Source organism: Callospermophilus lateralis, chromosome 7 (assembly GCF_048772815.1).
Source record: "Callospermophilus lateralis isolate mCalLat2 chromosome 7, mCalLat2.hap1, whole genome shotgun sequence".
Taxonomy (NCBI): domain Eukaryota; kingdom Metazoa; phylum Chordata; class Mammalia; order Rodentia; family Sciuridae; genus Callospermophilus; species Callospermophilus lateralis.
In genome coordinates this window covers 123698319-123712875 of record NC_135311.1, presented here as the reverse complement: position 1 = coordinate 123712875, position 14557 = coordinate 123698319, and the positions used below count along the sequence as shown (strand labels likewise).

At 51.0% G+C, this 14557-nt stretch overlaps 1 protein-coding gene across 1 annotated transcript in view; it reads left to right on the top strand.

Annotated features, from left to right (window-relative positions):
- Positions 1 to 1767: 1767 nt before the first annotated feature.
- The window catches only part of Oprd1 (opioid receptor delta 1), a 41596-nt gene continuing 28806 nt past the window's right edge, over positions 1768 to 14557 (top strand). Inside the window, exon 1 of the mRNA XM_076860922.2 lies at positions 1768 to 2239. Coding sequence (XP_076717037.1) covers positions 2013 to 2239 — 227 coding nt within the window. The 5' untranslated portion in view covers positions 1768 to 2012. The remainder of the gene's footprint in view (positions 2240 to 14557) is intronic.

Here is a 14557-nt window from a genome sequence, read left to right as displayed (position 1 = left end):
AAGGAATTGAGAACGAAGCTGAAACTTGCAGGATGAATATTAATAGCATGTAACTTGGGGAAGTGGCCTGGCCTTCCAAGTGGAAGGAATAGAATGTGCGAATGTCCTGAGGTAGGAAAAAGCAAGGTTTGTCAAAGGGATGAAGGAGGCCAGAACTCCAGTAAAATAGTCATTCTCTTCCCTATTCCAATCTCTCTCTCCTGGTGCTAGAAAAGTCTCTGAGTATGCCAGACCCTTTGAAACAAAGAAGAGAATTTGGCAGCACATGATCACTGCATGTCTGATGAGTTTTTAGATGGCCGGATGGGAAAGCCTTGGGGTGAGGGGTTTGCTGTAGCTGGTAGAGGGACTTGGACAGCCACTGAGGAGATGGAGAGGAGAGAGCGGAGAGGAGAATGACCTTGGAAATCCTCCCTGGCTTCCTTCAGTCCCCTGACCACAGGGCCTTTGCAGATGTGCTTTCTTTGTTTGGAACCATCTTCCCACATTTCTTCCCTAAGTTATGCTTCCCCACTCCCCACCCAAACTTTCATATCACACTGGTTTTGTAAAGACCCTTCCCCTTTCCTTAATTTCATCTGCAATTATATGGTTTTAGGATTAATGTCTCTTTCTTGCTCACTGTTCTATAAATGCAGGGAAGCCAGGGCTGCACCTGGTTTTGTGTCCCACTGGATCCCAATAGTACTTGGCTCTTACATTAAATAATCTCAAAATATTTGTGGTGCATAGCTGACCATGTGGCAGATGCCATTAATCTCAGCGACTCAGAAGGCTGAGGCAGGAGATCTGCAAGTTAGAGGCCAACCTCAGCAATTTAGCAAAAACCTCTCTGCAACTTGGCAAGACCCTATATCAAAATTTAAAAAGTGCTGCGGACGCAGGTCATGGTAGGACGCCCCTGAGCTCAATCTCCACTACCCAAAATAGTGCAGCCAATGAATGGAGTGCAAGAAAAGCATGGCTAATAATAGTTCTTTATGGAGCACTTTCTATGTGCCCCACTGAGCTGTTTTTCCCCTCTAAGGTTTCACATGTTTATTACAGAACCAACCTACTAGTGCAGAACATAAAAACAAAAAGAAAATCAGATTCTCAATGAAACATGTCCAGCTGTCCAGTCAGTGGTGACCTTTCAGCTTGATACGGTAAGATAGTGACCTTGATAAAGCGCAAATGTGTATGCCATCTCACGTGCAATTCCTTAGACCACTTGGTTCTTTCCCACATCTCCTCTGAATTTATTACCGGTTTTCATCCGAATCCCTTAGGGGAGTGGGACGATTTTGCTTTTGTTTCTTGTCCAGGAATCGCTTGATCCTGGAAGTCTTATGAGAAGCCATGGCAAGGAACGGAGTCCAGCACACACTGCGACAGCGGAGAAAAGGAGACCACTGAGTTCTGTGGTCGCATTATCTTAATCCCCCGACAACTCTCTGAGGAAGGTAGGGAGGTTTTCCTCATTTTACAGATAAAAAGAAAGAACTTGAGATGGTTAAGTGACTTGCTCAAGGTTACTCTGCTCTTTAGTGCAGAGGTGGGAGGCGGGATTCACATCCAGGTTCTTCTGACTCCAAAGTGGCAAGGGGGCGGGAGGTGAGTCCAGGCTGGAGTGGGGGCGCACTCGAGCCCGCAGAGTCTAACCAGAGGGGGCTGGAGACTCCTCGGCCCAGCTCCGAGCCGGAGCCGGTGCTGCAGCGCCCGCCCCCGGTTGCGGGCGCAGGCTGGCGGACGCCTCCGGGCCACGTGGTGCGCGCGGCGGGCGCGTCCGAGGAGCCCATAGCGGCTCCTGGCTCACAGCGCTCCGGGCTAGGCGAGCGGGAGGACGCCGTGTGCTGGGTCGGTGCGGGCGGCAGGGCAGCCGGAGGAGGCGCAGAGAAAGCCGGTCGGCCAGGACGCTGCAGCAGGCGGCGTCGGGGCCGCAGCTTCGGCCCTTCGCGCGCCCCTAGCGCCAGGTTCCTGCGCCCTGGGCGCACAGTGGAGAGGGACCCGGAGTCGATCGCGGGGCCGCCATGGAGCCTGTCCCCTCTGCGGATGCCGAGCTACAGCCCCTGATTCTCACCAACGCCTCGGACGCCTTCCCTAGCGCCTTCCCCAGCGCGGGCGCCAATGCGTCGGGGCAGCCTGGCGCTCGGAGCGCCTCATCCCTCGCCCTGGCTATCGCCATCACCGCGCTCTACTCGGCTGTGTGCGCAGTTGGGCTGCTGGGCAACGTTCTTGTCATGTTTGGCATCGTCCGGTGAGTCCACTGCGGGCTGGCGCCGCGGGACTTGGCCCCGGGGTGAGGATTGTGACCACGGATTTGAGACCTGGGCCTCGACTCCTCAAACCTTCGCACGAGGTCCAGAGGGGAGGGTACTTCTTTTGAGAGTGGGACACAGAAATGAGTGTCTTGTGTGAGTGTGTGTGTGTGAGTGCGCGCGCGCTTGCTTCTTGAGCTTGCCTAACATTTAATCATTCGTTTGCATCCCCTTGCTTCTGCATCAGGGTTGTGGGACAGTTTGGCAACAGTTTATGTCTGTCAGTTTGCGAGTGGGTGATTGTGACAGTAAGAGTATATGTTTAGTCCTCTGAAACCTCAGGGGTGGGCGGAGATGCTCTACAGTGCTTTGGGCCTTCGGGGTAGACTGCTGAGTATGGACACTATGTAGGTGGTGGGGACAGTGTCATATTTGCACCATGCTGGGGGGGTGCACTTACCAAGTCAGATTTGGTAACTATGTTGGGGTCCCCGTGTTGGTGTGTGCTTGTCCCAAACCATTAATTTGTAGTTCTCTCTGAGAATGAGATGTTGACAGTGATGTTTCTTGTCAAACCTCTGAAACCCCAAGGAGAGGGGTCATCCAAAGTAGTTTTGGGCACCCATCTTTGTGCAGCTACATATGCGTGCCAATGGAGAGCCCATGGATACAATGGTCAATGGCTGTGGGCTGTCTAATAGACTTTCTTCTCCCTTCCCCAGTGGCCATCTGGTCAGGAACTCTGGATATGACTCAGAAAAGGCTCTGATCTCCTCATCGATGTCCCTCTCATTTTCTCTTTTCTTCCTTAAAGTCTTTCCCCCCTCCCCCCCAAGACAGCAGTGGTTAGTTTGGGCAGCAGTGGAATTTGTGCTTTGACCTCCTCAAAGTGAGGTTCTCTTCTTGATATTTGCAGAATGTTCTGAGACCTTGTCAGTCTAAAACATCATCAGTGTTTCCCAGAAGTGGCCCTCCTGATGTCACCCTGCCAGCTCAGATCTGGGCAAAAAAGATTGAGAGGAGACTCCCATCCTTAAACAAGAAAGATACCCTAGGATTTGCTGCTGTTTGAAATGGGTCTCCCATGCTGGTTGATCCAGGATCTAATCCTGAACTTTTCTGGGCAATGGTGTCACCAGGTTGGGAAGAGGACAGATCATGGGCTCAGTGGTTAGAATGTGAACCATGGTCCCAGCCCAGCCTTGAGACCTATGCCTTATTGCTCCTGCCTCAGCCGCCATCTGCCTCAGTTTCCCTATGGAAGAACAGAGACCCAATCTACTTGGTTGAACAGTATGAATTCCAGAATGTGGGGGCTCTGCAGGGAAGCATGTTGGAGCATCTCATGGAGAATGTGGGTCTCAGGGGTCTTTGGCATTGATGACCTCTTTGCTCCTCAGGAAGAGTGGAAGGTACAAGAGTTTCCTGAGCCTTTAGTGACTCATCACCAGCTACAGTGGGAAAATTTCCCCAAGCACAGGGAGGGCTGATCTTTGCTTTGTGTTTTTGTCAGTGAATTTCCCCACTCTGTAGGCTTAGAGTTGGGCTGACGTGGGTTTAATCCCTGTTCTGCCACAAACTGGCTCTGTGACATGGGCACATCTCTTACTTCTTTGAGCCTCTGTTTCACCCATAGTTGGGGAGATAATAGAACCTCCTTCAGCAGGGTGGTTGTGAGGTGTCAGTGAAGGGGTGTATCTAATGCAGCTGGCTTGGTGCCTGGACCCAATAAATGGAAGCTGTCTGTACAATGAGGAGGAGGAATTTTCCAGATCCTACAGGAGGATCCAGGGTTGAATCAAGAAGGGAACATGAGGGAGGCAATCATCTTAAGGTGGGCCTGAGAGTGGATACAACTCGGAGAGCTACATGCTCTCTAGGGGAGCTCCAGAAGCTCAAGTCTGGGAAAAGCTGAGAGTCAGATTGTTCCCATCTCCAGCCTTTTCCCCAGGGCCTCTGGCTGCTGGGCTGATGAGCACAGCTTTCCTAAGACCATTGAGCAAGGGAGGGCCTCCTGCTTCTCAGGGACTGCTCTGGGGAGGCTCTGGGCTCAGCCTGCTGGGTGCATTTCCAACCAGCCTTTTGGAAACCAATTGTCAAATGTATGCAAATGGCATAGCTGGCTCCATAGGTCCCCATGTTGCTACATTTCCCTGGCCATCTGTCTATAACAGTCTCTGGGTCTGAATGAGTTAATGCTCACCTATAACCGTGTGCAGTAGGCATTAGGATCACCATCATCCTTGCCCTCATTTTACAGATCAGATGAGGAATCTGCTGCTCATGGAGCAGCTAGGTGACTTGTTCTTTGTTACTGCATCTGGCACCAGACTCAGAGCTAGAGCCCTAATGTTATGACTCCAGATTCAGAACTTTTTCCAGAACTACCTGGGGTAGGGGAGAGTCGAAGCACTGCACAGAAGAAGGGAGAGTCCTGTCCCTCCTCAGAACATGGATTCTCAGAACATGCTGGAGACCCTGAAAACTGGGACCCTATATGTTATTGAGCCCATACATTTCAGACTGCTGTCCTTAGGGGTGGGAGGATGATGGGGCTGAGAGGCAGGCTCAGCACAGGGCAGTTATCTAAGGGTCGACTTCTTCCAGAAAACTCCCAAGAGCAGTGGAGAGAGGGCAGCCGAGGATGGAGGGAAAAAATCCCCTGGTTCCCTGAAGGACTCCTGGAGCTCTGAGCCACCTGTGATTCCCTGGCCACCCATGCCGGGCCTGGCATAGCCAATAAACAAGCCCATGGATTGGTTACATAAAGAAGTGATTAAATGAATTGTGCCAATCAGGCCTGAGCTTCGGCAGCTGAAGGCCGCAGAAGGCTCTCAAGGGAAGATCCAGAGGACCCCTGGGGCAGGAAAGCAGGGTAGTGCAGTGGGCAGAGCTGGGGTTCTGGAGTCAGACACGTGAATTCAAATCCACTGACTGCTTGCTGTGTATGTGGGCTAGCTGCTTCTCTATGGAAGCTCACCCCCCCCCCCACCCAGAAAGTGGGAATAGCAACAAGCCCTCAAGGGCTGGGATGAGGCTTAAAGGAGATGAAGTATGAAATCTGAGCCTTTGAGACCCTGAGCCCTTTGAGAACAGGGAGGGGCTCTGTGTGAAGGAGTGAAAAGAATTGACTCGTTCAAGGAAGTTCCAAGGATGCTGTGCTGGATGCTGAGATCCAACTGTGAGGAAAAAGGAAAAAACCCCAAATTTGCAGCTGTGCGAAGGGCTTGTGGGGTGGGAGAGGGTCTCGCCTAGTCAGAGATCAGAGGTGCACTCTTCAGAGCTGCAGGAGGAGGAGACAGAGGTGGAAATGGGAAGAATGTCAGGGAGGAGGGCCTGAGAAAAAGAACCAGGAATCTCAGAATGCCAGAGCCCACCGCCCGGCTGCACTAACCCCCTCCTCACTCCACGACCCGCCCGAGGAGCCCACTCATCCTTCTGGGTCCTTGAGAATCACCCTCTTAGCAGACAGCCTGTGTGGTTCCCAGGAATAAGGTTTCCATGAAGTGCAAGCAGGATTTCTCAGGACAGCTGGTCCCCAGAGTGGAGCATCACCACCTGCTCTGCAGTGAGTCCAGCCTACCAGGGGACTCCAGCTTGGGGGTGCCCCTGGTCCTCAGTGCAGACCTGGACAACTGCTCCTTCTGGGCAGAGCCAGTGCCCTCAGCTGTGCTGACAAATCAGAGAGTTTCCATCAGTGGTCCTTTGGGTATGGTGGAATTGGAGGGTTCAGAAGAGCCTTATCTTTGATCCCCTGTCCCCTCCACTTCCTGCCCCAAACTTTCTGGTTCGCCCATCCTGGACTCTAGGCAGAAGAATGGAATCAGTATTTTCCCACCTGGTCTGTTCTAAAGGCTTCCTGCCCCGCTGCCTCTACCTCTCCCGATCCTGGGTTGGGCAGGTTTGTACCCTACCTTCTCTACCCTCTCCCAGTGTCCTCTGTCCCTTTCCAGCCCCAGTTTTCCTCTGTGTGACTGTTTCACGTTGTATACTTCTTTGCCCCTTGATCTCTCCTCATCCTGGGTCTCTTCTGGCTTTTCTCCTTGTATCAAATGCCAATTGAGGTCTTTGGCAAGCTGACTGGACTCCCTGAACCTCAGTGTCTTCATCTGTCAGATGCACCACCTCAGAGGTGCTTGGGTCCTAAAGATTGGATAAGTGATGTTGGTGAAGCAACTTGTTTTCCCTGCCACCCCAGGTGACTGCCACACACAGCAGGGAGGATGGGCCTGGCCAGATGGCCTGGGCTGTGGCAGGGTCACAGTGAATAAGGGGTTCTGGTTGTCCCTTCTGTCTTCTGAAGTGTAAGGAGCTGCCGGGAAAGGTTCTCAAGTATTAACTGCAGAATTGGGAACACTAAATCCCGGTCTCATTTTGGAGGCCCAGCCTGTGCTGTTCGTCTGTTTCTCTCTCCCCTCTTTCTCAGGTTAGGGTAGGGGCTGTTATGGCTCGGATGTGAGGTGTCCCCCAAAAGCTCACATGTGAGACAGTGCAAGAAAGTTCAGAGGAGACAGGATTGGGTTGTAAGAGTCTTAACCCAGTCAGTGAATGACTCCCCTGATAGGGATTAACTGGGTGGAAACCGAAGTGGTGGGGTGTGTCTGGAGGACGTGGAAATTGGGGTGTGGCTTTGGGTATATGTTTGTATCTGGCCAGTAGGCTCTCTCTCTACTTCCCGATCACTGTGTGAGCTGCTTCCAGAGGGACTTTGCCGCCATGATGTTCAGTCTCACCTTGATCCCTGAGGAATGGAGCCAGCCTTCTGTGGACTAAGACCTCTGAAACTGTGAGCCCGCAGATAAACTTTCCTCCTCTATAATTGTTCTGGTCAGATCTTTTAGTCACAGCAGCGAAAGAGCTGAATAAAACAGGGGCCAAGGGTCTCCAGGCCAGGAGAGATTCTGGTGAGAAAACAGTGTCACGATGAAGGTCACAGCCAGGAGTGAGCAAGTACTGGGTGGGTCTCAATCCCAGCTCCCCCACGTCCTGTTGGTGTGGCTTTGGGCAAACAGCTTAACTTCCCTAAGCCTCATTGGATCATTTGAAAAATTGGGAGGTCATGATTGGTGATTGGGGAGATTAAGTAAGGTTATGCATATAAAGGCCTCAACGCAGCACCTGGCACACAGTAGGCCCTTAATACTACATCCAGTGTGGCCAAACTTGCAGTTCCAGGGAGGGGTGAAGGGGGATAAGAAAAAGCCTCATTTGCGCAGATGATTTTGAAGATAAAGCTGGAGTCCGTGGAGGGCTGCTCTCTGATGGAGAAGCAGATCTAAACAGTGATGCCAGCAATCTTTATATATGTCTCATTATCAGGTTGATGACTATAAGAGCATTATTCTTTGTATTCAGGAAAATTACAGAACTAGAAACACCAATGCAGCTTTTCCATATTTGCAATCCACAGTTGCAATGTGCACTGTTGGGAGCTTTGTGTAGCTCTCGGGGAGGCCCGTTGCTTAAAGTTTCTGTTAAGCAGGCGCAGGAGCTGCAGAGCTGGTGAAGCACTGTGGTTGTCTAGCAGGAGAATTCCTCCATCCCTTGGAGCTATGCGCTTGAGTTCAAGGTTGAAGCTAACAGGAGTCTTGCACAGAGCCTTCCTCATGCAGAGCATTACCAAAGGAGCTAGGCATTCAATGCCTTTGCACAGAACATTCCCAGGCACTAAGCATGCCACAGCCATGAGGTCATCAGAGGCCCCCAATCTCAGTCACTGCTCTCCTATTCTCTGTCACCGCTCTCCACATTTTGATATGTGTCAGTGATGAGGTGGGCAGAGTGGGTGGCTCTTGAGGTCTGATTGTCTTCATTTCCTACCTTGTGCCCTGTCCTTTTGTCTTACATGGGCTGCACATTTAGTCAGTCAACAAACATTTGCTGATATTGACCCCTGTGCAGGCTCCTAACACAGCCCTTCCTGAGAGCCCCTGGTTAGGCACAGCTTCAGGGACAGGTGCAGGGCTGTAGGGTCCAGTGCAGGCACCTGAACCAGACAGTGGTGACGATGCCTGGGACCCAGTCACGGAAGGGGAGCTGAAGTTGGTTATATGGAAAGGTGGAGGCTGAACATTCTAGAAAGAAGAAACAGCTTGGACAATGAAAGGCCCAGTGGATGATGAGCGATAGAGAGGGCAGGGAGGTTCTCTGTGGCCAAGTGGACAGCACTGGACAGGGTGACTGTGCGGATGGAGAGGCTTCAGGGACAAAAACAGGAAAGGCCTCATGAGCAGATGTCCTCCTCACTGTGGTTGTCAAAAGCAACTGCTGTGCCCTGAGTGGGATCTGGGTGCCAGTGACGAGCCTGCCACCTTAATTCCTGCCTTCTGAAATTCCTGAGGAGGTACAAATGTTGGAGGAACTTCATGGGCCAGCTCCAGGTAATCGGAAGGGGTCATCTGGGGGGACAGAGAAGGACTGGAGACAGGCCTGGTGTGGCTGTGCTGAGGCTCCAGCTGCCAGCCCGGATGTGGGTGCTGAGACTGGGCAGGCCCTTTGGTCCCCCGTAAGGTCAGTCTTGCTGGGAAATGAGAGCACTTTGGGTCACAGGCCAGAAGATGAGAATTTGGGAACAATCTGTGCAGAACGATGTTCGAGAGGATGAATTTGCTGTGGGGGTGGACTGGATGGGGAGAGGCTCCCTGTGGGGGAACCAAAGAGGCGGGTGCAGGGCCGTGGAGAGAGCTCCTAACCTTGGACAGGTCACGGAGACTCCGGCTCAGCACCCTCTTTCCGGAATGCAGTGCTGCTTCCTAGCAGGAAGGCGGAGGCTGGGCCCCGGTGACCTCAGGTGAGGCCGAGCAGGGGGAGCAAGCAGCAGCCCTGGTCCTGTTCCCTCTGTATCTCTTGGCCTGCCACTTCCTGGGTCTCGGGTTCATTCCCTGGGGAGTGTGTGTGACTCATAGACTCACCAGGAGGAGTCACCGAGTAGCCTCTCCCTGAGCCTCTGCAGCATGAAAGAGGCTTCTCCAAGCTGCACCACAGACCTTCAGCCGGAGCCTTCTGTTCCCGTTCACAGATGAGGACATGGGGCTCCAAGAGAGCACGTGCCCCTCGCAGCAAGAAGGGCAGAGTCAAGACTTGAGCCCAGGTTGCTCTGACTCCAAAACCACTCACCATCCACTCTGCCTCTGCCAGCCACGAGACCCCTGGGGAATGGAGGCCAGAGCTGGGGATGTCTGGTCAGAGAAGCAGGAAACAAGGGTGGGGAACGGCTCAGAGTTGTCTGCTGACCTCTGAGGCCTGTATGTGGGGTGTAGAGGACTTCAGCATAGAGCCAGGCATTTAGTATTCCATCCACGTTTTCTGAAATTCTGCCTGTCTAGGAGAGGAGTGAGGCTTGCTTCTCATTCATTTGGTGGACATTTATCAAGCCCCAGAGAACTAGAATTATTGGATGGATGCTACAGGGAAACTTTGTCAGCTCCACATTAGAAATTTGCTTTTAGAATAAAGATAACAAAAGGTAGTTATTTCAGAAAACATGGAGAAGTCTAAGTTGAGACAAATGTTACCGATCACCCTGCCATAGAGAAAAGCTTTGTCATTTTGATTTCCTTTTTTTTTCTGCCCCCCTCCCCGCCCATTTTAATGAAGTCAGAATCACATAGTGAAATTGGGATCACAGCATATGTGCTTTGTATAGGTCTTTTCCCATCTATCACGAGCATGTTCTCATTCTTTGAAAATGTGATTTCTGCAGGGTTCACACTTGTGATTCTAGCTACTTGGGAGGCTGGGGTGGGAGGATCACAAGTTAGAGGCCAGCCTGAGCCAAGTAGTAATATCCTGCCTCAAAATAAAATAAAAAGAGCTGGGGATGAAGCTCATTGGTCGAGTGCCCTGGGTTTAATTCCCAGTACTGGAAAAACAAACAAACAAATAACAACATGATGTTTTGATTTTTGATGGTTACATTGTATGAATGTGCTCTATGGCAGGGAGGGGGATCGTGTTATTTCCAATGTTATGCCAATCTGGTGCTGTTGTGAATATTTTAGAACACATTTTGTGTACACCTTGTATTATTTCCAGAAGAATTGATCCTACAGCCAAAGCTTTCCAACCAGGTATGGGCTGCTGTGTAATGTAGGGAGCTTCCCGTTGTTGAAGATATGCAAGCAGATGTTGGAAAAACCATGAGATGGAGAGTTGGCGCTGGAGATTCAGTGGAGAAAAGACAAGCATAACCTAAGGCCCTTCTCACTACAGCTGAGATTCAAAGAAAAATGATTTTCAGATGCTGTGACCTCAGGATGCCCCCACCCCCAGCAGATGTCTGAACTTGAGAGGCAGGGGGCTGGGCAAGGGTAAGGAATGATTTCATTAACCACAGCATCCTGGGACCTGGAAATCAAATTGGCCACCCAGAATATCACAACAGGCACACACAGGAAGAGGGATAATCGCAGGGTAGAACACAAAGCTGGGCTTAAATTAGCAATTTGCCATCAGGCAGTCTGTAGCGGTCCTGTTACCAGTTAGGGGTGTGGGGTGGGCTGGGGTTTCTGGGTTGTGTGCTACTGATTTATAGCTGTTAGTGCAGCTGCAGAAATCAGTGGCTTTGTCTCTGGCCAAGAAGGATGTGTGTGGAAAGAATCTTGTCCTGTACAGCTTTTCCTACTGTTTCTTGAAAAGTGGAAAGAACTTGAACTTCAGAGTCCCATGAGATTAAAAAAAAAAAAAAAGCTTTATTAAACACACACACACACACACACACACACACACATGGAACTCCTTTTCCCGCATAGGTAAACTTGTCACCAAGGCCTAGAATGGTGGAAGACAATTTATCTAAAAACACTTTATTGAGCACTTATTTTGGGTCAAGCACTCTGCTTAGAGATGTATCTATATTGTATCTTATCCTGTTTGACCCTCACAGAACCCATAGAAGGGGAGTGTCATCCCCATTTTATAGATGAGAAAACCTGAGGCTCAGAGAAATGATGCAACATGCCCAAAGTCTCAGGGTCAGATGGAAATCAGAAGAGTGTCGTTCTGAGCCCAGAGCCCACACTCGAGACTGTTGCCCTGTCCTCTGCCACCCTTTATGTCGATTTCAGCCCCTCTAACTTACAAATAAGGAAACCAAGCCCTGAAATGGTTCTGTCTTTTGAGTTAGTGGCCACAGGAGGACTGGAACTCACTTTTTCTAATGTCGCCCCCTCTCTCCTGGCATCACTTGGCACACTGGGCATCATCTGAGCTCAGGGTGGCCGGGCATGGTAGTGCTTGGAGCATGAGAAGTGGGTTCTTGCACGAGGCAGCCGGGTCTGGGGGCCACTGACAACACTTTTTAGACCTGCAGAACCCCAAGTTTCCTGGAGTGGGGCCAGCAGCTGGAGACACAGCCCCTCCCTCAGAGGCAGACATGCTGGGCTTCAAGTCCAGGTCTCCTGGGCTCAGTGAGCAAGCCTCTTTTGTCCTCTGTGAAATGGAGATGACAGAAAAACACCTGCATCTCAAGGTTGTGGCAACAGCTACCTGACAGCTCCTCCTAAGTTCCAGGGACAGTTCCAGGTGCTGGGGACGCAGCCATGATGGAGATTGTCACTGCCCTGGGGGAGCTGACATTCTAGAGGGAAAAGATAGGTAATAAGCAAGTAGACGTAAGGCCAGGGCCACAAGCAGTGAGGGAAACTCAAACGGGCCTAGGAGAGACCGTGGCGGGGTGCAGTTGGGTGTAAGGGAGGGTGGGAGGAGAAAAGTGCTCAGAGGAAGTGTTTATAGGCAGAGGCAGCAGCAAACCCCAAGGTTAAGGGGGATGATGCCTGGTGTTGGCACAGGCCTGGCCCCAGCAGGAAGCCGTAGGTGCTAATGATGTCTTTGGGCTGGTTGCCCGGCACTTGGGGACCAGAGTCAAGGATTAGCCAAGGGAGAATCTGCTTTTCCTGGTCAGACCAGATGCCCCTGTAGGACAGATGGAAGTCATCTGTTTCCCTTGGTTATGAAAGCTCATGTGCCCAGAGTCCTGGGAAGTGCCCCACATCTGGTGATTTTCCATTCCTCCCTTGGGGAGCAATGGAGCCGTTCTGCTGAACAGGGCAGGTAGCTCTGAGACACTTCCCTCCCCTGCCCAGGCCTGGTCATGCCAGGGAGGAGAGTGCTCCCCAGCAAAGCTGGCATATCGACTTGGCATAGGTTTCCACCAGAACAGAATGGCTGCGCTTTCCCTGGCACTGACCAGGTGGCAGCACCTCACATGTGTGATCTCATCTAATTCTCTTAGCTCTTTGAGGTTTTTCTTCGTTTAACAGATGAGAAAACTGAGGCTTAGAGATAAATCACTTGCCCAGAGCTACAGATGGGAAGTGGTAGAGTCAGACTTTGAATTGAGGCCCCTTGATTCCCAGAGCCCAGGCACGCAAAATGTCCAGGAAGCAATGTCCATTAAGAAGGCTGAATTCATACCTCCCAATTCCTGCTGTGAAGAAAAGAACTCTTCTGTACAGCCAGGGATCTGGAGAGACTATGGAGCAGAGCAGACTTATGTGTTAAAATAATAAACCGTTAATGAATAAAGCAAAAATGACACTGTTGAGTGCCAGGCAGAGAGACAGGACATAAGAAGTACCACACAGCCGGGCACGGTGTGCTCGCCTGTAATCCCAGCAGCTCAGGAGGCTGAGGCAGGAGGATTGTAAGTTAGAAGCCAGCCTCAGCAACTTAGCAAGGCTCTAAGCAACTCGGCGAGACCCTGTCTCTAAATAAAACATAAAAAGGGCTGGGAATGTGGCTCAGTGGTTAAGCGCCCCTGGGTTCAATCCCTGGTACCAAAAAAGAAAAAAAGAACCACAACACAACATGGCCAAAGGCCTGAGTCTACTTGAGCTTTGGGGAACTGATTTTGATCTAGTTCTGTCTACTCTGCACACCTGGATGGACCCTCACTTCTGTGGGCCACAATTTCCTTCTGTGATCAAAATGGGAATATGCTGAGGCCTACCTCCCGGGCAGGGAGGGTACAATTCCATCGAGAGTATGTGTACGAAGTGCTCTGCCCAGGACTTTCCTGGCCGTCTGTCCTCAAAAAGAGTCCCTTGTGGGAGACAGGTTGGGCAAACTGTGTCACATCCACATATTGATCACAAAGACTAATAAACTTGTGGGCATTCTTTTTATATGGAATTGTGGGATTGGATCATCAACTTGACACAGAGGAAACCCTCAAAGTCATTAAAAACTCAGAAATGAGTCAAGTGCAGTGGCACTGGCCTGAAATCCCACCAACACAGGAGGGTGAGGTAGGAGGATCCTGAGTTCGAGGCCAGCCTCAGCAACTTAACAAGACCCTGTCTCAAAATGAAAAATGAAAAAAGGGCTGGGGTTGGGGCTCAACGGTAGAGCGCTTGTCTAGCAGGTGAAAGGCCCTGGGTTCGATCCTCAGCGCCACATAAAAATAAATAAGGTATTGTATCCAACTAAAAAGTAAATATTTAAAAATAAATAAATAATAAAAACAAATGGGGCTATAGCTCAGTGGTAAAGTGCTCCTGGGTTCAATACCCTGTACTAGAGAGGGGAAAAAAGGCATCTCTCTGTACAGGAAGCGTTAAGTGCAAATCTTAAAATCTTCAGGACACTTCTATGAGGTATTAACAATGTAGTGTGCCCGGTTTATAGGTGAAAAAACTGAGGCTCACAGAGGAAAGATGTTTGACTGCAGCCGGCCCTCTTGTCATCCTGTCACCTTGCCTCTCATCACATTGACCCCTCCATCAACCCAGCCTGGTGGTGGTTGTCATTGCTCTTTACTGGGTGAGGGGACTGGAGCGTGGGCTTTGGGTCTATATCAGTCACGGTCCTATCAGAGTAAAAGGACCACTGGGACATATTTCTAGGTGTTGGCTTCTGCAGTTGTAGGGTCTGAAAGGCAAGCTGGTATCTGAGGGCAGGCTGCGGGCCTGGACAGCCTCAGGCCGGAGAGGGTGCTGCGGACCTGTCCCTGGGTGGGACGCCTGCTCCCTCTGGGAGACCGCAGTGTTGTTCTTAACACCTTCAGCTGATTGGAGGAGGCGCCTCAGATGGCCAAAGAGAATCTCCTTTACTTAAAGCCAACGGGTTGGCAGTGTGAGCCCCATCTACTAAGAGCTATCACAGCCACAGCTGGGGGAGTGTTTGATTGACTAGCTGGGGACTGGAACCTCGCCACGCTGACACAACACAGAGTCAGACAGACTTGCGCTTGGTCCTGGAACTACAGCCTGTGGGTGGTGTGACACTGGGAACATTTCTTGGCCTTCTGACAAATGCCGTGGTTGTGCTCTGTGGTCAGTTGTTAAATTCATGCATGTGAATCAAGTGCCTCTCCAGTG